The following is a 22,397-nucleotide window of genomic DNA, read 5'->3' on the forward strand; positions in this document are numbered from 1 at the left end:
CCGAGGCAGGGGCAGTAGGGATGCAGGTCGCCCACTGCCCGGGGCAGGAAACAGGTGTCTGAGCCCAGGGGAACCTCCAGCCGTGCCCCTGAAGTTCAAACAGAACCTCCCAGACGAAGTTGGGGTGAGCTGGCTGGCTGCATCTTTCCAGCACTAACACTTTGAAACTTTGAAGCAGGTTGGAAATGCTCACAGGACTAGAACTCAGACCTTAAAGGCTGCCAGAGGAGTAAAAGAAACTGCTCTTTCTCTAATCTGACTGCTACATGAAACAACAGATATGGCAGCCTGTTTTCAGCAGGTCAGAACACAATGTTGAAGGAGCCTTTAAACCAGGGAGCTCACACTCAAGCCCAGTAGGACTGGTCAGGGCTCCAGCCCAGCTGCCAGGCACGCCTGGCAGAGGACACCCTGGTCTCCTTTACTGACAGCCCCTCCGCTGAGCGCACCATGCACAACCCGCACGGTTGACATCCATCTATTGACAGCCGGGGCCAGGGACACAGGGGTCCTTGTGTTACCAAAATCCCTCACCCTCCATCTATCCCCGTGGCTGTGTGGTGGACTCCTCATTGAAATAGAGACAGTCACCGACCAGGCTGCAAAAACACTGTCCCCAAGTACCAAGGCACAGCCCGCTGTTTTTGTTCAGTCACTAAGTCATGTCCAACTCTTTAGGACCCCATGAACTGTAGCCTGCCAGTCTCCTCTGTCCTTCACTATCTCCCAGAGTTTGCTCAAGTTCATGTCCATTGAGTCAGTGATGCCATCCAACCATCTCATCCTTCTGGAACAGCTGTTCCCACCATGGGACAGGGACCAGGGGGGCAGAGTGAAGGATGGGGGAGTTGTCAGCCCCCTGCCCCACCCTTCTAAGTCCCCTGTTAAGGATTCCTAGACACCGGGACACCTCCAGGCACTGCTTGGCTCACCCTGAGCCAACAGAAAACGATGACCTGCCTTGTTAGATTCCCCCAGCCTCCCCCACCCCAACCCTGTCGGCTCTGATAACTTCCTGGGGCCCCAGCTGGTGAGTTTCACCCCAGAGGTGGCTGCGGCATTTTGGTGGCCAGGGCCACGGCCTTCCCGAATCCTTTTCCATTGCTCTGTAGCCCAGTCTCATTCATCCATAACCCTCAGGAGCGGGGGGCAGGGCTGGGGGCGAGAGGGGCTCTCTCTAGGCAGCGGCGGGGGCGGGGCTGGGGGGCTCCCCTAACTGCGGAGGCTAGCCTTACACACCCAGCAACACATGTCCCCCTTTATGGACAGGGCTTTCTCTCCTTGCTTAAAGGCAACTGTGAAAAGAGCAGGGCTGATTCTGGCTGCCTAGCCGTCTCCTGGCAACAGGCCTGGCAGGAGGTCTTTCTTTCTCCACCCCCCCACCTCCCTTCTCTCTTCCACCACCCCCTTCTTTCTTTCCCCCCTGTGTCTTGTGTTGTGTATCATTAAAACTTCCCTCCCAGCCACTTCGCAGCCAACAACCGGGCCCTTCTGGGGCCAGTTCCCTTGGGGCGGCTCATCCAGCCGGCCCTGGGGGTGGGGGCTCCGAGGGGTCAAGCCCCCAGAGATGAGGCTTTATGTTCTGGAACCAAGGCTTAAACTCAATTTGGCAACCTTCGGCATGTTCATGAGGGCAGCCACTGGGGCCGCCCCCACCCAGGCACCTCTTCCTTCTCTCATCCCCTCCCTCCCTCCCTCCCTCCCAGGTCCCCATCTCTTCTATTAGCGCCTTAAGCCTGCCAACATGGCCACTGGGCACTGCCCAATACTACCAGAGCCTCACCAGGCTGGACACCAGTGGCCCCTCACCTAGAAGAACAGCCCCAGCCATGAGCCTGTAGCCAGCTCTGGCTATTGTCCTGGTCTGCCCTGAAAGGGACAGGAACACAGAGGGGTGTTTACAGGGGTCCTGGGGAGCTGGACCAGCCAATCTATGATGTCGGGAATAGAAGGACTCCTCACTTGGCTGCTGTAACCTAGAGGGACACCGAGACCCAGAGAGGGTAAGTGCCTTGCCAAGGACACACAGCCAGTTGAGAGAAAGCTGAGGCGGAAGCCCCGGTTTCTGGTCTCCCGCTTCTGCGGCTCTTCACACTCCTCATAGGAGGGAGACGAGTGGCTCTCCAACGCCAATGCACCTTCTGGGCCTTGTCCTACCACCTCCTCCAGTCCCTCTGTCTCTCCTGGGCCTAGACTGGAAACTCAGCCCCTCTGGGCAACTGGGACACCATTAAGCTTCCTCCTCCATCCCTGAGATTCCTTGGTGGCTCAGTGGTAAGGAATCCTCCTGCCAACTCAAGAGACATGGGTTCCATCCCTTGGAGAAGGAAATGGCAATTCACTCCAGCATCCCTGCCTGGGAAATTCCATGGACAGAGGAGCCTGGCGAGCTACCATCCATGGGGTCACAAAGAGTTGGACACGACTTAGTGACTAAACAACAGCAGCAACCATCACCCCACCCCTAGTAGGAGTATCTGGGTCACCGAGGCCTCGTGCTAGGCCACCTTGCCATCCAACACAGTCCTAAGGCTGGATGTCTGGCCTCAAGGCTCTTGCCTGTACCTTAAGGCAGAAACGATGCTGGGGTGATTCTCAGCTCATGGCTGGGGTGACTGCCTGTTACAACCCCAGTGCCCTTCCATTCTGCCAGCTTCAGGTCACCCCGGGGCCCTGACCAACCAGCAGGTGCCCATTACTAAGGTGCCCTGGCCACACAGTGGAACTTGAGGGCACCCTGACTGTAAGTACTCAGCTCTGTTTATCCGCATGATCCAGTATTTTCCAGACTCCAGGCATTTCCATGTCACCTTCACTCCATAGGTGTTCTGCTATTTTCTTAACACTTTTCTTTAAATTGATTTGCCTTCCTTTTAATAACTTCAATTACAAAGGAAACTTTATTTATTTTGTTTTGGCCACGCTGGTTTTCATTGCTGTGCGCGGGCTTTCTCTCGTTGCGGCGAGCTACGGCCATAGTTGCAGCGAGTTGGCTTCTCACTGCAGTGGCTCCTCTTGTTGCAGAGCGTGGGCTCTCGGTGCTCTGGTAGTTGTGGCACACAGGTAGTTGCTCTGTGGCACGGCATATGGAACTTTCTCCAAGCGGGGATTGAACCCGTGTCCCTGCATTGGCAAGTGGGGTCCCATCCACTGCGCCACCAGGGAAGTCTGATTACAAAGGAAACTGTAGATTACTATCATTTTCAACAATGTCTTTCTAACCAGATACTGCTGCTAAGTCGCTTCAGTCATGTCCGACTCTGTGCGACCCCATAGACAGCAGCCCACCAGGCTCCCCCGTCCCTGGGATTCTCCAGGCAAGAACACTGGAGTAGGTTGCCATTTCCTTCTCCAATGCATGAAAGTGAAAAGTGAAAGTGAAGTTGCTCAGTCGTGTCTGACTCTTAGCGACCCCATGGACTGCAGCCTACCAGGCTCCTCCATCCATGGTATTTTCCAGGCAAGAGTACTGGGGTGGGGTGCCACTGCCTTGTCCGAACCAGATACTATGCCCCTCCAAAGGCTGGATGTGTGACCTTCTCTCTTTATCACAAAGGAATCTTAGGAAGTGTTGTATTAACATCAAACAGACTTTCTCCTCCCTCGACAATACTCGGGAAGAGTGAAGGAAAACAGGATAGAACATATGAATAAATGAGCTTTCGCACATGTGACCCCACGTGAATTAACACCATGTTTCATATTGTGGGGCATCCATGGTCCTCTCCAGCCTCTGAGAAATACTACCATTAGCCACAGAAAGGCTCTTGGAAGTCTAACTTTTAGGCAAACTATACATCAGACTTTCTTAAATTCTGGAGCAGGAAAAAAAAAAGATAAAGAAAAATATTTTGGTTATGCCACATTCACTGATGTGGGTTTCAGAAAATGATTTCTCCTCTTAGTACTACCCTCTTAAATGTGTACAACAAAAGGCAGAGGGGACCCGGGAGGGCCAAGGTCAGGGTAGGTGAGGAGAAGGAGGGGAAGGTGAACTTTTGGGCCAGACAAAGCAGAAAAGCTGGGAACATCAATCATGAGACAGTCTGGTCAAGGTTTTGCCATTTGTTTGGTCCCAAGTTAATAGTATGTCTTAGGGAACCAGCATTTGTTGTCAACTATTGGGCTTCCCTGGTGGCTCAGAAGGTAAAGAATCCGCCTGCAACGCAGGAGACCCAGGTGTGATCCCTGGGTTGGGAAGATCCCCTGAAGAAGGGAATGGCAACCCACTCCAGTATTCTTGCCTGGAGAACTCTATGCACAGAGGAGCCTGATAGGCTATAGTCCATGGGGTTGCAAAGAGTGGGACCCGACTGAGGGACTAACATTTTCACTTTATGCCCAGGTCTTGGGGATAAATTATGCCATTTGCCCTGTGAGCTGTGGCATTAGTACATGTACCCATTTGCCAGATAAAGAAACAATCACATGGAAGTCTAAATAAATTGCCCGAAGTAGTAGCTAAGGAGAAGGCAATGGCACCCCACTCCAGTACTCTTACCTGGAAAATCCTATGGATGGAGGAGCCTGGAAGGCTGCAGTCCATGGGGTCGCTGAGGGTCAGACACGACTGAGCAACTTCACTTTCACTTTTCACTTTCATGCATTGGAGAAGGAAATGGCAACCCACTCCAGTGTTCTTGCCTGGAGAATCCCAGGGATGCGGGAGCCTGGTGGGCTGCCATCTATGGGGTCACACAGAGTCGGACATGACTGAAGTGACTTAGCAGCAGCAGAGGCAGTAGCTAAGCAGTGGAGCCCAGGTTGGAAATCGCCCTGTCTGATCACAGAGCCTGTGTGCCCCCACAGTATCATTCTGACACCCTTCCCCCAACCTGAGGCAATATGGCCAGTAGGGACAGGAGATCCTGGCTCCTCAGGTGGATGCACAGAGGCCTTAAAACGGTGGGTGGAAAGCAGAACTCACCCTCTGTCCCTAGAGGAGCCTTCCTCCAGCCCCTCTGAGCAGCAACCTCAGAAAGTGGTGCATGGATGTGTGGGAGTGGGGGGCCTGAGAAGGCCAGTGACTACAGGGCTAAGATCACAGGTGGAGGAGAGAGTATGGAAGAAATGCAGGTGAATTGCCAAAGCTTGTTTTTCTGTGTTTAAAACCATGAAGATATAATTCACATACCATGAAATTCCCCATGTTATAGTGTACCACTGACTTTTGCTGCATTCAGTAAGTCGTGTAGGCAACACCATTATCTAACTCCAAAACATTTCATCATCTCTAGAAGATACTCTATACTCGTTAGTAGACAAGCTGTAGCTGTTTAAGGAAAAAGCAACAACAAATGGAACTTTATTCTGGATTAACTTTAAGCTCCACCTCAACCCTACACCTCCCTTTTGTTATTTCCTTCTTCCTCCAAACTGTATCAGAGTGAGTCTCCCAGCTCCAGGCTCCAATTTGCAACCTCATTCCCAGTCAAACTAAAGCCCCCAAAACCAAGAAAAAGAAAAGTGACCAACCTTTAAAGCAACTCAATTTGTAAATCAATCAGTAACACTTTATCTAACTGCCCTATACCAGGCAGGAGAATACAGAATTCAGTTAGGAGGGCTTTGGCTGAAAGTAACAGACTAAAGTAGCCTAAACAACAAGGAAACTGTATTATTTCATATAACAAGAATTTCTGAGGCAGGACTCCCCTGCAGTCAGCTAATATCTTAGCAGTGGTATCAGAGACCCAGTTTCTTTCTCTGTTTTTGTTCTGTTCTTCCTCTATTAGTCAGCCTCATCCTCAGGCAGCTTCCCTCATGGCACAGAATGGCTGCTGCTGCTCCAGGCATCACACTCAGATATAATAATGTCCAAAAGCAGGAAAAAGCAATATGTATAGTATCATTTTCAGTTCAGTTCAGTTCAGTCACTCAGTGGTGTCCGACTCTTTGTTACCCCATGGACTGCAGCATGCCAGGCTTCCCTGTCCATCACCAACTCCAGGAGCTTACTCAAACTCATGTCCATAGAGTCAGTGATGCCATCCAACCATCTCATCCTCTGTTGTCTCCTTCTCCTCCTGCCGTCAATCTTTCCCAGCATCAGGGTCTTTTCTGATGAGTCAGTTCTTCGTATCAGGTGGCCAAAGTATTGGAGCTTCAGCATCAGTCCTTCCAATGAATATTCAGGACTGATTTTCTTTAGGATTGACTGGTTGGATTGCCTTGCAGTCCAAGGGACTCTCAAGAGTCTTCTCCAACACCACAGTGCAAAAGCATCAATTCTTTATTTATAATCCAACTCTCACATTCATACATGACTACTGGAAAAACCATAGCTTTGACTAGATGGACCTTTGTTGGCAAAGTAACGTCTCTGCTTTTTAATATGCTGTCTGGGTTGGTCACAGCTTTTCTTCCAAGGAACGTCTTTTAATTTCATGGCTGCAGTCACCATCTGCAGTGATTTTGGATCCCCCAAAAATAAAGTCTGTCACTGTTTCCATTGTTTCCCCATCTATTTGCCATGAAGTGATGATGGGAACAGTATCATTTTAAGGGCCCCAAAAAAACTTTTGGCAGAAAAGTTTTTGTACCCTCCAGCAGACCTCCCTTCACGTCTCATTAGCCTAAACTGGATCCCGTATCTACCCTTAAATGAATCCCAAGCAAGAGGACTGGGTTTCCATGACTGGCTCAGACCAATCAGAATTTCTCTCTGAGTCAGGTGGGGGAGCCAGAACCAACTGGCGAAGAAAGAGGCCACCGTCAGTGTGAGCTATACTACAACCTAACAGAAGGCTGCCATCGAGACAGATCGGCTAACTATCACGAAGGATGGAGGGGCACTTAACGTGCCCGAGGTGCCCTTTCTGACACTGTAGAAATCACTCCACTGAACAAGCAACAGCCTTTTGAAGCAGGTGTTATTACACCCATTTTGCAGATGAGGAAACAGGCTCAGAGAGGGTAGGTAATGTGCCCAGTATCACACAGGGAGAGGCAGCACTTGGATTCACTGGGGTTGGGGTGCTGGCATGAGATTTGGGCTCTAAGACAACCACTCAGACAGAGGGTCTCTCCAGCCAGACCTGAAACCCCATTCAGGCCTCACCTGGAAGCCAAGGCAAATGAGGGGATGGGCTATGCCAGATGTGGGACAAGGCCAGACAGGTGCCTCTGGTCTGCACAAGGACTCGCCTGCACCTGTGCCAGCCACAGCCACCTGCTCCTGGATGCCTAGTGAGGCAGCTCTCACCACTGGGTACACATCCATGTGTCCAGGCTCCCTGGACCCAGAGCCAATGCTTGGGCCCATGTGAGTTTCCAGCAATGGCTGCTGCTGGCTGCACTGGTTTGTGGGGAGCATCATTAGCTGGCAGAACTCAGGAGAGTACAAACCAGGATTTGATCCGTGATTTCTGCATCACCTCCAAGAATAATCTCTGGCTTGTTCTATCCTATCGCCTTAACGTGCCCCCACAAAAGTCTTCCCCCTCAAGATCTCTGGGATGAAAAGAACTGTCACGGCTCCTATCTTGGTGTAAAGGAAACACTTATCTGATCATCTCCCGGATGACTGTCTCCCCCATAGACGGCAAGGCCAACACCAGGACAGTTTTTGTTCATTAATGCTCATCCTTCATCATTGTTTAGTTGCTGTCTTGTCTGACTCTTTGCAACTCCATGGACTCTAGCACGCCAGGTTTCCCTGTCCTTCATTATCTCCCTGAGTTTGCTCAGACTCATGTCCATTGAGTCAGTGATGCCATCCAACCATCTCATCCTCTGTCGCCCCCTTCTCCTCCTGCCCTCAATCTTTCCCAGCACCAGGGTCTTTTCCAATGAGTCAGTTCTTCCCATCAGGTGGCCAAAGTATTGGAGCTTCAGCTTCAGCATCAGTCCTTCCAATAAATATTCTGTGCTCTATGAAAATGTGTGAATGAATGGAGTCATCCTCTGACCCTGTGCACACAGAGCACCTACCATGCTCCTAGGGTCCTCTTGAGGATCGAGCCCCAGAGCTCAGCCCCAGGCTTTGCCCACAGCAGGCACGAAATACATGTTTGTGGGAGATGGGAAAAACAGAAACACCTTCCTGCCCTGGAGCCCAGGTGAAAGAGGGCCTCAGTTTGGCTCAGGCTGGAGACAGAAGAAAGCAGAGATGGCTCTTGGGTTGCATCCGGGGCTCCCCTTCCTGGTTACGTCCCACCCATCGGGGATTAGAAGGAAAACTGGGAGCAACAGTCCTGACCACGAGAAGCCAAGTCAGCCACACCCAGACAGCCACCCAGAGGTCTGGCTCTACTTGCCCAGGGAAGGAGCACTTCCCTGGGCAGGAACTGACCTGGGGCCCCAGGTCCTCGCTCGGGCAGGCCAGTCATGTCCGGGTAGGGGCTCAGAGCCCCGAGGCAAAGGCAGAATCAAGAAGGATGGAAAAAGACTGAAGAGTTGGAAGAAAAGGGAAAGTGAGGGAGGGAAAGAGGGGCAGAGAGCGGGTCTGGCAGCACAAGGCCCATCAAGCCTCGAGTGTCCTGTGTGGAGGCAACTTCTCGACAGCCAGCCAACCCCTGATCTCAGCCCACCTGGAGCAGTACAGATGTCACCTGGGCAGGAGACAGGAGCCGAAACACAGGAGTGGGGTAGCTAGGGTGGGTGGGTAATTCTCGATGCCAGGATCTACTCAAGATGGGAACCCCAGAGGGCCATAAGGGTCTCAGACAACGGTCCCCTCATCTGGGGCCTCAGCCTCTGCCTCCTCCCTCGCTCCCCCAGCCAGTCATCAGCAATATATAGAAGGGGCTTGCTCTGTCCAGGATCCTGCTCTGAGTGTTGGGGCTTGGGAAGAATTTCATTTTAAAGTAGAGAATAGACAACGTTAAGTGGGTAATTTGACAGACACATTCGACATGGAATATATGGAATATAAGGTCAATGTTTAGGGCTGTGTAGAAAAATAAGGTGGAATAAGAGGCCCAGAGGGACAAGATGGGGAGCAGCTAAGAACTTGGTGGAGGGGGGCGGCGGTCTCTGAAGAGGAGATGGTGAGGTAGGTCTCAAGTTGGGAGGTCAGACAAGATTTTCCTGGATAAATCTGTCCAGAGGAGGCTCCTGGGCGCCTGAGGAGCCGCTCAGCTGAGGCTGACAGGGGCAGAAGGAGCAATCCAAGACAGCTTCTGATTCCTTAGCCCCTAAGAGGAGAAGAAAGAAACCCAATATTTATTATTCACCATCCGCGGTCTGCCGTTCTGTCAGCACGGTTCTCATTTAACGCTGACAACTCCCTATGAGATACAAAGTATTACCCACCTGGATGGAAGAAAGGAGGCTCAGAGATGACAAGCAGCTGGCCAGGAGTGCCCCTCTCACCCCAATTTGCGGTAGCTCCCTCCCTTCTAAAGGACTTTGACCCCAAATCACTTTCCAAAATGCCCTTAGGGAACTAGAGAGGACTAAGACAGGAGGAACTACTGTGACAGGGAAAACCTCTTACGGTCCCACAGGTGGCACCTGTGATCTAGGGGTGCCAGTGGGTGGGCCAGGCCAGGAAGGACTCAGTGACATCACCCGGCTGTCTGCAGCCTCCCACACCTCGACATAAGGTTGAGGCAGCCACACGGCCACTGCCTGTTGGTGCCCAGGAGTGGAAGCCCGGGGCATCACACTGGCCAGTCTGCGTCCTGCTTCTTGGGGCGCGGCCTGCTCTCCCAAGGGAGCCGCCTGGGTGGGGAGGAGAGGGAAGCCTAAAGCCACGCACACCTGATCCCTAGCTAAGCTCGGGGATTGCGAAGTAGATTAAAGGCATTCACTCACGAGGATGCCTACTTAACCGGGATCCCCAAAGATCCGGGCTGCTCACCAACAAAGGTTTCGGCTTCCAGCCGGCGGGTGCACGCGCGGGGCGGGGCGGGGCCACCTTCCTCGGCCACAGACTTCCTGCCTTGTTATCAGCACCGCCGCCAGGGGGCGCGCCGGGGCTGGGCGACAGAGACGCCCGCTTCCGTAGGCGTTTGTTACTCACCTATGTGCTTACCCAGTGCAGGCTTCCGGCGTTTCCAAGCGCGACTTCTATACTGGGCAGTTGAAAGAAATCTTGTTCGATTAAGTCCTGGACCCATCATCCACACTAGGAACCACCTGCCACCAGGTTGCCCTCTCCGGTTGTCTAGCTTTCCAGAGGCCTCCAAGGAGAACCTCGCTTGATACTGTTCTTTAGAGAGACTCCTGTAGCTCTTGGTGGTAAAGTTCAAAGCCCCTCGCCATCCCCGAGCTCCCTCCAGTACAGAGCCCCCACACGCTCTCTTCGTGCGGTTCCCTGCAAGAGTCGCGAGGTTGCAGGCCATCGGCACTTGCTGCATCTCCCCCCGACCCCACCCCGCCCCGCCCCGCAGCGGCTTTGCCCTCTCTCCCTTCATCCGCCCCAGGCTGGTCCGGGATCCCGGCTCCTGGGCCCCAGCGGCCTTCGAGCATGTTCCCAGCACAAGTGAAGCACAGAAGGCTGAATCGACGATGTCCTTCTCCCTCCCCGCGATAGACTGGTAGCCCCCAGCGGGCGGGCGTGCTTGCGGGCGGGCGGGGACCCGGCCCCCCTGTCCTTTGTCTCCGCCGTAGCTCCGCAGGGAGCCGGGTCGAGCGGATGCTGAATACACACCGGCCGACGGCATGCCCCCGGGGAGCGCACGTCGAAGTGAACCTTGGGGCAGCCAGAGCGGTAGGGGTGGGACCGGGACGGGCAGTCACTCCCGACGTCCTCACACAACCCAGAGTGCTTCCCACGTGCCAGCCTTCAGCCCCTAGGCCGCTTTCAAGAGGCCACCTTACCACGCAGGCGGAGGCCTCGTGGTCCAACACGGACGCCTCCGCCGCTCCCACCCCCACCCCGTCCCGGCTGGCCTTGGAGTGAATTTAACCCTTTCCCTATCGAGTGCGGTTCGGGTGCCCAAGAGACAGCGGGTGTTTCCGTTTGTGACACGTGTCTCGGGGGTGCCCTCCCCCTCCCGGGCAGGGACCATTCCTGCGTTCCCACCGGCAGCGTTGGGCCGGCGGGAGGAAGGAAATTAAGCCTGTGTTGAAGGAAGGACACCTGGCAGGGGAGGGGAAAAGGCTCAGGAATCCCCTCTTCTGGGGAGCTTTCAAGTGGGGGGAAATCCCCACACAGCTTCCATCCTCAAGGGCGCCTGTGCTCCTCTAGCAGGTTCCCACACCGCCTCTCCAGGGCTCTCCTTCCTTCCTTCCTTGGGCTGTGAGGCCAGCGCAAGTCCAGGATTCCACCCTACCGCCCACTTGTGACCCTGTCTCAGCTTCCATCCTCTTCCCCAGGCTCACGCCCCAGGTCTCCCGGTGCTCCCGGGCTGCCTGGAGGAGGCATCAGGATACTTGTATCCCTTCAGGGAATGGCCAGGCTTGCCTGCTCGACCTGGGCTCTCTGGCTGGGCAAGTCAACCCCCACCCCACCCCTCCCACAGCCTTCGGGATCTCCTGCCCCCACCTCCCAGGCTGGCACCTATGGAATATTGGGACCCAGACATGACCCCAAAGAAGCCATCTAATCCTTCTTCCCCCTCACACCACCCCCCACACACCGTCCTGGCCACACTGTATCCACAGTGGTGTCTTGGTGGCCAGGGAAAGGCAGTCCTCCTCAGCTCTAATAAAGACGATTGTGGGGTTCCGGAGCCTCCCAAATTATCAGGCAGGATTGGAGTTCGAGCAGGCAGAAAAACCATCGGAGAGCTCCCCGTTGGGGAGGGCAGAGCTCCAGGTAGAACTTAGCAGGCCAGGAAGGGTGTGTGCAGAGGGCTCTCTGCCCTCTAGAGTCAGGGCCCTGAGGTTCCAAGGTCAGGGAAAATGGCAGATTCCCCACAACCCACTTTCCAGGTGAATCAGAAATCAGCCTGCCACGGAGCCATCTCTTAAGGTCCCCATCTCTGCAGTCTCCACCCCCATCCACTGTCCTGGGCAGGTTGGGGCTTTCTCTTCGCCTTTCTCACCCTTCCCCATATCTGCCTCTCCTTCCCCGTTTCTTCCCCTTCTTTCTCTGCGGGCTCCCTCTGTTAATCTCCCCTCGCTCTTGTCTCTCGTGCTCTTTGCTCTTTCTCTCTCAGGCCCTCACTGATGCGCTATTTTCACTACTCTGTCTTTCCCTATTCTCCCCTTTCCTCCCCTCCTCTCTTTCATCTCCAACCAGCACACCGCGCCCCCCCCAACCCCCCCACCCCCACCCCCCGCCCTCTAGTCGAGCACCGGGCTAGGAACGCGCCAGAAGCCGTGACAAGCCCAGGCGGCTCTCCCGACCCTTGATGCCCCCGGGCCAGTTTTCCAAGCTCCCTGCACCCATCACAGCCTTGTGCACTGAGGGCTCTCAGGATGGGCAGGGGCAGTGGGTTCAAGCTATAGGCATGGGTGGCCCAGATCAAAGGCCAGGAATGCCTGGCCCCCTGGCACAGACTTCCTCTAGCCAAGCCCCCACCCGGTGGAGACTCTACCATTCCCGGCCTCCCAGCGCTGGGGGTTAGCCTCCTGATGCAGTTCCAGGAGTCACTGTCCTCAACCCCTCTTATTGGCCTCACTGTCTTTGCCCCAGGCCCAGGGATGCTCCAGCCCTGCTCCTGCCCCAACCCAGAGTGCCTGTGGGGGCCTCGAGGGGCCTGGGAGCAGGGTTGGGGGGCAGGCATCCCAGTGATAGGGGTCAAGGGCCCCCAAATCTGGCTTCAATCTCAGCACCGCTCAAGGCAGACTTAATTCCTTGACTCTGGGGAAAGAGAGGAGAGAAAGAACCCAGGGAGGCCTTGGAAAGACTTTTCTTATGGCCAGGGGTGGGGTATTTAGATTCCTTTGGTGTGCATACAGGAAAGGGGGCATTATCACCAAGTCCCAGGTTGGAGCTGAGAGCCTCAAGCAGGAGAGGTGGGCAGGGCAGGGGGTCTCTTGGCAGCAAGGTCCCCTGAGGACCCCAGCGGCTTCCCTGGTGGGGCTACTGCGTTTCACGCGTGGTAAACGGTTCATCCAGAAGATTCAAAAGGGACTGCGGGTGTCCTTCTGACCTGAGCTTGAGGCCAGGCCTGAACCCCTCAAGGAGGAGAAAGTGACACGGCTACGCGCGCAGGAAATGCAACTGGCCGCTGGTGTCAGTTGCAGGAAATGCAAAGGCAGCAGGAGGTCCCGATACCGATCTGATCCCTGACAAAAGACTCAAATGACACTCGGCTCGGTCCCCTGGCGCCGCCCGCAGCCAGACCTGCGAGCCTCCGTGGACCTTTCCGCTCGCCTCTTGAAGACTCTGGAAGCCACCTCCCGCGGCTGGGTCGAGGGGCCCGGCCCGCTCGCGGGCTTGGGAGGCTGGGAGGGGTAGCATTTCCCAACCCCCTCTGAGACCCTTGGATCCTGTCCTGCCCGAGCGAAGCTTCTGGAAACATCCTTGTGCTTTCTACTCTCGATTCCTCACGGGCCCAAGTCCCAAGAGGTCACGGTCTCCGGAGAGAAAAGGAGCCACCCGTCAATATCCACGCCAAGCCGGCTCCACGTCAACACCCAGTCACAGCCCCGGCTCCCTAAACCTGGCTGGCGGGGGGCCGCGGCGGTTCCGGGCCAGCGGAGGGTCCGTAGGTGCCGTGTCCCCCCTCAAGTTCCCACTGGGTCCGGGGCGCGGGCTTTGCCCAAGTTTGCTGGGCGATGCCCTTCCCCGAGCCAGACTCGTGGGCCGGGCGGGAGGGGCGCGTGATTGACAGGCTGAACTACAGACTCATCTCTTACCTTAGGCCGCGGGCTCTGATTGGCTGCTCGCTGACATCCTCAAACCCGGCTGCTCCGCGCTGGGCTCTGGAAGGGGGCAGCTGCGGGTGGAGGTGCGCTTCTGACAAGCCCGAAAGTCATTTCCAATCTCAAGTGGACTTTGTTCCAACTACTGGGGGGCGTCGCTCCCCCTCTTCATGGTCGCGGGCAAACTTCCTCCTCGGCGCCGCTTCTAATGGAGCCCCACCTGCTCCGGCTGCTCCTCGGCCTCCTGCTCTGTGGCACCAGGGTCCTCGCCGGCTACCCAATTTGGTGGTAAGACTCGCCTCTTATCTGCCCGCGGCCCGATTTCTCCACGGAGCCCCAGGGAGGTGTGTGTGTGGTGGGGGGGCGCCAGCCGGGGGTGGGCTGCGGCAGGGCTGGGGCTCCTTTCTTCTTACCTCCCTCCAGCTCCCCACTCGCCCACCGCCCCCCACCCCGGATTTTCTGCTGGTGTCGCCTTTAGAATCCAACTCCTGGCTTCTCTGATAAGCACCATTTTCCTTGCTAGTCGCTGCAGAGGCTTGAGGACTTTCCCCATCTCAGAAGGTCTCTTATTCTTAGATCCTAACCCTGAACCCGTCCCAATCTGGGGGCCCCCTGAAGACCCTCCATTTGCTTGCAGTTGGGTTTCTGGAAATCCAGAGAGGTCCCTGGGGCGCAGCCACTCCTCTTCTCCATTTTGGGGTCTTCATGGGCAAAATCATCCTGTTCCTTCGTTGCCACCCCCATCTCCTCCGGCGCCTCCATCAAGAGATTTCCCCACAATAACCCCCTCTGTGCTTTCATATTTTAGACCCCAATGGCTTCAGGGATCCCTGGGGCAGGGTAATGGTGGGGGGTGGATTTCATCAGATTCTCCCCACTCTGCTCTAGATTAATCTTGAGCCTCAGAAGTGAATATGGTATGTGCTGATCCGAGATGCCATTGAATTCGGATTTAATTCATTTCTTGCTTGTCCATCCTGGCAAAAGCAGGGCTCCTTGAAAATGTAGTTGTTTGGGAGGGGGGTGGGTTTGTTCTTTGACCAAAAACCCAATTCTCCATGTCAAATTCGTTCCTTTTGGAAAAACCAAGGACCGAAGAGAAAGGGAGAGAGGGAGAGGAGGATTCAGTCCTTGAGAAATGCGGATACAAAAGACATTTTTAGTAAATAAGGCTGGGAAACCAGGCGCGGTGTTTTGGGGTGGGGGTTGTGCCTGTATGGGGGAACTGGCCATGGAATAAACAGCCCCTTGGGAGCCCCAGTTCCAGGGAGTCCCCTTGTTTTCCAAGCGGCCTCATTGCTACCCGGCAGGTCCCAGAGGCCAGAGGGGAAAGACACACTGAAACCAGCTCTCTAAATTACACCCCGCCTCTCCTCAGTCTCCAGCCCCCTGCATTCCGGAAAACTTTAATTAAAGAATCTTCCCCTCCTGGATGTAGGAGAGCCTCGGCCCGGGGGTTGGGGGGGTGGGGTGGGGTGGAAGGTGAGGAGGAAGAATTTGGGATCTGTGAGTGAGCAGAGGGTCTGTGGCCCCAGGATGAAAGTCAGAGAGGCGTGCTACCTGCATGTCCCCTTTTCCCTTCTTAACCACCCCGTGCCCAGCCTGGGATAGGAAGAGCAGAGCCAGGAGATTTGGGGGTCACACCCTGAGCCTGTCTCCAGCTGTTTGGGGTGGCAGCATTTGTGTCTGGGTGTTCGGGAGGGCAGGATGGGAGTAGGAGCAGGGCATGGCCAAGGGGCTTCATAGAGAGGGTGCTGAGAGTTGCTCCCAGGACAGACACCCAAGGGGAAATCTTTCTTCTGCCCAGCCATTTCTTCCCATCTTGGTGGGCTGGCCCGAGGCCTCCTGAACATAAAGAAGTCCCCAGGGTGGCGGGGGCAGCCAGGAATTCCGGGTTGGGGGCTTTGCTGGTTGACGGGAATGCTGCTGCAGAAAACAGTCCTACCTCACTGGCCCTTCCCGACCCTTTTCCCATCCTCTGGGAAGGGGATGCTGTTCTCTGCTTTCCCAGGGACCTCGGGGTGGGTGGGGAAGGTGGAAAGAGAAGGCTTGGAGACTGATAGGCTGTAAGAACCAAGGGGGAAAGACCGTGTTCCCCTCTCCTATGAGCTGGACAAGAGCACTTTTGGGGGGCAGTGCTGGTAGGGAGGGGTGGGGGGTCTGCTGTGTAGTGGTGTATTGGGGATCATTCAGATAGGGACCACCCAATAGGAAGATGCTGGAGAAACCTAGAAAGCCAGGACATTGGCCCTAATATAATTGCTGGACACATGGCTTATTTGGGGTTGGGGATGGGGACAGAGATGTTGCTTTGTCTGGGCAGAGAGGTGTATGTGTGTTCAGGTCTAAGACCCTAAGGAGTGTCATCTGTATACTAGCGTCCCTCCGTTTGAAGGAGCATCCGTGCCTGCAGATGGGAGACTGTGGATGTGAACTTGTGTGAAATGTGCCTGGGGGAATCCACAGCCCAGGGTGTATTATGTCTTTGCATACAAGTGTTGGCAAGCGGCTGATTCTGTGAAGTGTGTGTGTGACAGAGAAAGTCTAGAAGTATCTGTGCCCATGTAGAGGTCAGCACCCGTGTCTGCTGATGACACTGCATGACTGTATTCATGACTGGGCATGTGGTGTTGTGCGTGTGTGTGTGTGCATGTGCGTGTGCATGTGTGCACATGCCTTCATGACCGTATAAGGGGAAAGCTCCCCAGATGTCTTTGTGCATGGATATCAGTGCTCATGGCCATGACCTGATTGTGAGTATGAGTGTGAGGGCTGTGTCCGGGTCTGCCTGTGACCCCGTCCTCAGGTGGCAGTGATCATGGTTGGGCCTGTGGCTATGGATAGGTTTGCAGGGGTATGACCTGTAAGTGGCTGTGGATATGTTTGCAGTCATATGACCTGTAAGTGTGAATGACATTCTAAGCTTGGGGGCTTGGTGGGCATCCATGGTCCTGCAGGGATAGTCCTGCAGGAGACGAGGGTTTAGAGAGGAAGCTGAAAGGGTCTCAGGGACTTGGGATCTGGGGCTGGGCAGCATGGGCAAGGGGAGGTGCAGAGCCTTGCTTGGCACAAGCTCATCCTGTCTGCCCGAGGACTATGTCACCAGCCCTCCCTTCTTAACGCCGTTTGTCTTTGGTCTTGGAGCTAGGGCAGAGCGTGTTATGTTCTCAGGGCCGGAGCAGGGGGCCGAGGCTGCGACAGGGACAGTAGAGTAGACAGGCCTCAGATTCCTGTTTCTACTCTGCCCCCAGGGCAGCCAGATTCCAGTTCTCTAGCCCATCACAGCCTGCCCTCTTCGGCCCACCCAGCTCACACATTCCCTAGGAGGGACTTTAAAGGGAAACTGTTCAGCTGGGATTTCTGTCTGTGCCACCCATCAAGGAGAGCACCCCACCCGCAGTGTTCCTCACCGTTCAGGCCCAAGCCTCCAGAAGGTAGACCAGAAGGCCAAGAGACAAGGAGGGTCATCAGATAGAGGTTCATGAAAGGAAAAGATGTTCCAGGGCCTTGCAGCCAGGTAGTGGAAGAGTTGGGACAGGAAGAAGTGGCAGCGGCACTGATTTCTATAATTCTTCTTGTCAGTCTCAGTTAGCGCCTGGTGGAGGAACTTGTCTTTCTTCTCCTTCTTGGGGGAAAAAAATGAACAGTCTTATTAGAGCCCAGCCTAGTGCCTGCTGCATTCCAGAGGCGGACGCCCTGATGGAAGGGGCCTGTGCTGGGGGTCAGGAGCCACCTCTGTGGGACACAACCCTCTGGGCCTCTGTTTCCTAACGCAGGAATCACTAGCCTACCTCTGCTTCTCAGCTTCGGTGAAAATGCTCAGCAGAAGTCGAGGGCAGAGATAGGGAAAATAAGAACAGCTGAGCTCTCTCCACCATCCTGGGAGCCATTTCCCCTTTCGAGCACTTGCCCTAAGCCCTACCTCAGTTTCCCCATCTGTCAGATGTCCTGCTGCCTCCCCCACCCACTCCCACCTCCAACCACCTTTCAGAGGCTTGTGAACATGTTCAGTCAAACCCTGTGGGGGTCAGTGGGCGGGGCTCAGAGAGGCACCTGGAGACTGCGGGGGAGGAAGGCCCCGGGCCAGGTGTTAACACTTGTAACAGGCAGGAATTACAGCTGGCTGGGGCTGGGGCTGGCGAGGAGCTGAGCTGGCTGGAGGCTGTTGATCCCACAGACAGACAGACAGACAGACAGATGGGCAGATACCAGATCGGATGGCCAGGCTGTAACCGGGTGGTCTCCCTTCCAGGGCAGGCCTTACCCTCGGGGGAGGTAGTGGGAAATTAATCCGGGTCTCTTGGAAGTGAGTTCACCACCCTCCTGCCCACCCCACCCCCATTGTGGGCGGAGCCTGCTGTCCAAGGGGAGCAAAAGTGGTTGTTGATCTGTTTGTCTTCTGATGGGACCACATTTTGCTTGAAAAAATAAAGAAAAAAGGCCAACAACCATTGAAACGGCAACAAGAGCAAAACCCATGTCAAATATTATTATAATGCTGGAGTAGGAAATGGCAACCCACCACAGGATTCTCGCCTGGAAAATTCCACGGACAGAGGAGACTGGTGGGCTTCAGTCCATGGGGTTGCAAAGGTCGGCCACGACTGAGCACTGCACTGCACAAACAGGAGAATGGAGCTGAGTTATGTTCTCCGAAGAATCTTTTTTAATATATGGCGAGAAGGCATGGGGAAGGGGGTAGCAGTCAGGGAAAGTTCTCCCAGAATTTCAGAGTATTTTGTCAACATCTGTGGGGCCAAGAGGTGAGTGATGGGTGCATCTGGGCCCTGAGCATCACCCTCACCCCAGGTAATCTGAGGACCTGTCATCTGGGAAGGATCTGGAACACTTGCCTGGTGGGAAGAACTTTGGATGGAGGTCAAAAGAGGCAGGAGCTGGACTGGGGTGCCAAGTTCTCTAGCGGGTATGCTCCCTCCCTCCCTGCAGCTTTCCCAGTGGCGAACTCAGCTAGAATCTGCCGCCACTCACACTGTCTGGCTTTGGGGTGCCTGCTCAATCGCTGGTTCAGAAACTGAGGTGAATAGCGAGGGCTCTAGGTAGAAATCCCCAAAGAACAGGCTCAGCCAAGCAAGCATCTCCCATCCTGCCCACTACAGAACTTAATGCTAATAAACATGGTGGTGCTCGGGCAGAGGTACGATCGAGATGTTATGGATGTGAGGCAGGGGAGGGGGTCTCTGACCTGGAGGTTCTCTCTAGACTCTGAATAGATCTCTCCTGAGTCTGGGCAGGAGACAAGGAGCCTGGGGTTGGGGCAGGAGGGGCAGCTCTTCTCAGAGGAGGATATAGCTAACAGACCCTTCCAGGGAGCGTGAGGGAAAAGGAAGACTTTTCTGGTCTCAGAATGTGGTCAGCCCAGAGACTGAGGGGCATCTGGCCTTCTAGCCTTTTCCACTCATCCTGCCATGAGCCACAGAATCCTTGTAAAGCCACCAGGAGGGAAAGGACATTCTCTACTCCCTATTCCTAATTAGGGAAGCAGGTGAGCCTAACCCCTTCCTCAAAGCTTAGTACCACCCTGATGCTACACCTACGTATTCACATTACTGTGTGTCTGGAAGTGAGCAGAGCTTGAGTGCACAGACTGAGTCTGAGGGCGGAGTTTACCACTGACAGGCTGTGTGACCTAGGATGGGTCCCTTTCCTTCTCTGTGTCTCCCTCTAGGCTTCATTTTTCTTAGGCAGCCGGAGGGATCTCTTCTGCCTCCTGGAGTCTGCAGGGCTGTGACAGGGACGTGATTCACGGCTGTGAAACAGGGAGCTCCAGGTGGCCCCAATGCACTCCCCAGGGAGCCTGCCTCCCTCACCCCTCCAGGCCACCCGTGCAGACAGAGCCTCCCATAGGCAGCCCCTTCTGACCTAACTCCCAAAGCTGCCTAGTCCACCTGCTTACACCTCCAAACCTCATTTTCCCCGAACACTCACATTCCTCTTGGAGCCTGACTGCCTGCATTCACATTCCTGTAGTAGTGGGTAACCTACAGCAAGTTCACCTCGCTGAGCCTCAGTTTCCCCATCTGTAAAATGAGAACAGTGACTGTTTCTACCTCATAGGGTTGTTGTGAAGATTGAATAAGTGAACACAGGTAAAGCTTTCTGAATAATGCCTAGCATACTGGAAGTATTAAATACATGTTAGTTTTATCCCTATCTGCAAGCTATTTTGATTCAAGTTCTAGATCGAAACTTGCCTCTCCCAAGAAGTTTTCCCAGGTTGACTCTACCTGTGTGTGTATTTGTGTGTTACTCACTCATTCATGTCCAACTCTTTGCGACCCCATGGACTGCAGCCCACCAGGCTCCTCTGTCCCTGGAATTCTTCAGGCAAGAATACTGGAGTGGGTTGCCATTCCCTTCTCCAGGGGATCTTCCCAACCCAGGGATCGAACCCGGGTCTCCCCCATTGCCAGCAGATTCTTTACCATCTGAGCCAGTTTTCTCCTTATCCTCAGAGCCAACTTGCCCCTTTAACTTGGTACTGGAGACCAGGAGCCTGAGGCTCTATTCTTAACCTGAGGAAGCTAGGCTAGGCTAACCTAGGCTCTGCTGTTTGCCTGCCCAGGAAAGAGGGGGCGGAGAGGGCAGTGTGTTCTCCCCTAATCCTCCTCCTCCCGTCCCACAGTTTGCTGGACTCCTAAGCCACTGCCACTTCCAGCTGCGACTGGAGCCACCTTGGGCTGGACCAGGGAGGGGTGGGAGAGGCAGGTTCCCGGGCTGGTGAGGGTGGGTGGGGGGGAGTGGCACTGGGGCTGCCTGGAGCAGCCTGAGGAGAAGTTACTCCTCCAGGAGCTGAGAGATGATTCAGAAGGTGATTTATAGACGGAAGGCAGAAAGCTTGGCTCCTGGCAGAGGCCTGCTGCTTAATTACATTCTTTGGGGGGTGGAGGTACGAGGGGGCAGCAGCAGGGGAGCGCCTCCCACCCCCTCCCCCTCCAGGTCTTGTCCCTGGAGCCGCCCCAACTCCAGGCCAGTCCCTGTGGCTCCTGTTGCTGGAGAGGGAATTCCCTGTTCTCAGTGGGAGACTAGGACAGGGAGCAGGAAGAGTTCTGAGAGAGAGGGGGTGGAGGAAAAGGGAAGAGTCCTATCTCCTGGGACTCCTGCAGGGGGGTCTGGGATGCAGAGGGGGCTGGGAAGCGTGACTGCCTTGGGAAGATCACTTGGTCTCCTCTCAGCTCCTGGACAGCCAAATATAGCTAACCCACCTGAGCAGAGGGTTTCTAGAATCTTCCTGAGGCCATAACCCCATACTTTCCCTCCAGGGGTCTATCCTATGGCTGCTTCTGGGTTCTTCCTTCACCTTGACTCCTTTTTGTTGCTTGACTTTCAGTGGGCCGTGGGCTGGGAAGCTGGGGACCTGCCTCTGTACTCAGAGGTCGAGACCCACTTCTTTGGTATCAGGCAACCTGTGGTACGTGGCACAGCGGTTGCCTTAGATCCAGAAGGTTCTCCAGGCCGGGTTAGCCTTGCGTTGGAGGGAGAGACACTTTCCTCTCCTCACATTAAACTGATACCTTAGGGAGTCACTACAATTCAACTTGTCGTTGTTGTTCAGTCGCTCAGTCGTGTCCGACTCTTTGCGACCCCATGGGCCACAGCACGCCAGGCTTCCCTGTCCTTCACTCACCCTGTCCTTTGCTCAAATAGTTCAACTGCTAAAGTTAAAATCTCTTCGGTGCTGTAGACAAGCAGCCTCTCGTTCAGTCGGTTACTGGCGGTGGTGACGTCTGGATTCTTTCTATGAACGCTGATCCATGCAGCACAGTCTGCGACATCTCTCCACTACTTCTTAATTCCCATGCAGCCTTCTTCACAGCTTTGAAACCCCAAACTCCGCCTCTCGTTTTTGAGGCTAGCAAGGTGTGTCGGGGGCAGAGGGTAGGGGAGCGCAGGCTGATGGACTCTGTTTATCTGTTTGCAGCTTGGCGTGCACAGCCGGGAGGAGTTGGCAGGGGTCAGGATGGGGACACTAGACAGCTCTCTGGTTCCCCCTGAGGCGGACCTTCTCAAAATGGCCTCATTATGTGTGTGGAGTAAATTCCAGCGATGTCAGGCTCACCCATACATCTAGGGGAAGTATGTTGGGAGACAAGATGGGGCAGTGTGGGCTGGTGGGAGGTTTCTGAGCAGGGAGTTAGGGGACCTGAGACCTGGTTCTGCCACTGGTTGCGGTGTGACATTATGCAAATCCCTCCGCTGTTCTGGGCCCCAGCTGGACATGCTGCTGGCCTTGGACTGCTAGCTATTTGGACTATCTGTATCTGGTTGGGCGGGTGGTGTCATTGAGAGGTGACCTCAGGGCAGGGTGGGAAGTGTTGAGCACAAAACTTTACACTCAACAGCTGTGAGATCACTCATGAGTCTCTAACCTCCCCCAGGCCTCGGTTTTCTCATCTGCAAAATGGGCAATGCTAAGGAAGCCATTTGCCCTGCCCACCTGCAAGGCTGTTAAGAGCTTCAGAAGGAAGGATTTTTACAAAAGTCCTTGAGAAGCATCAAATTCTTTCCAGAAAACCTCTCTATCATTGCTAGTCCTACCAGAGAAGAGGAGTAAGATACAGTCCCTGGTCAAAGAGGGCTGATGATGGACCCTCCAGGAGTCTGAGTCTTTGAGCTTAGAGATTTGGTATTTCCAGCAGAGGAGGAAGGAATGGAACCCAGACAGGGGGGTTCTC

The 22,397-nt window shown here is 54.7% G+C and overlaps 1 protein-coding gene across 2 annotated transcripts in view; it reads left to right on the forward strand.

The window, feature by feature from the left end:
- Positions 1-13,711: 13,711 nt before the first annotated feature.
- WNT3 (Wnt family member 3) overlaps positions 13,712-22,397 on the forward strand; it is a 55,537-nt gene continuing 46,851 nt past the window's right edge. Inside the window, exon 1 of one of the 2 annotated variants that reach the window (XM_005220917.5) lies at positions 13,712-13,992. In XM_005220917.5, the coding sequence (XP_005220974.1) occupies positions 13,913-13,992 (80 nt within the window). In that variant the 5' untranslated portion in view covers positions 13,712-13,912. The remainder of the gene's footprint in view (positions 13,993-22,397) is intronic. The other variant, NM_001206024.1, reaches the window with a different exon arrangement.

The sequence above is a fragment of the Bos taurus genome, chromosome 19 (genome assembly GCF_002263795.3).
Source record: "Bos taurus isolate L1 Dominette 01449 registration number 42190680 breed Hereford chromosome 19, ARS-UCD2.0, whole genome shotgun sequence".
NCBI lineage: Eukaryota > Metazoa > Chordata > Mammalia > Artiodactyla > Bovidae > Bos > Bos taurus.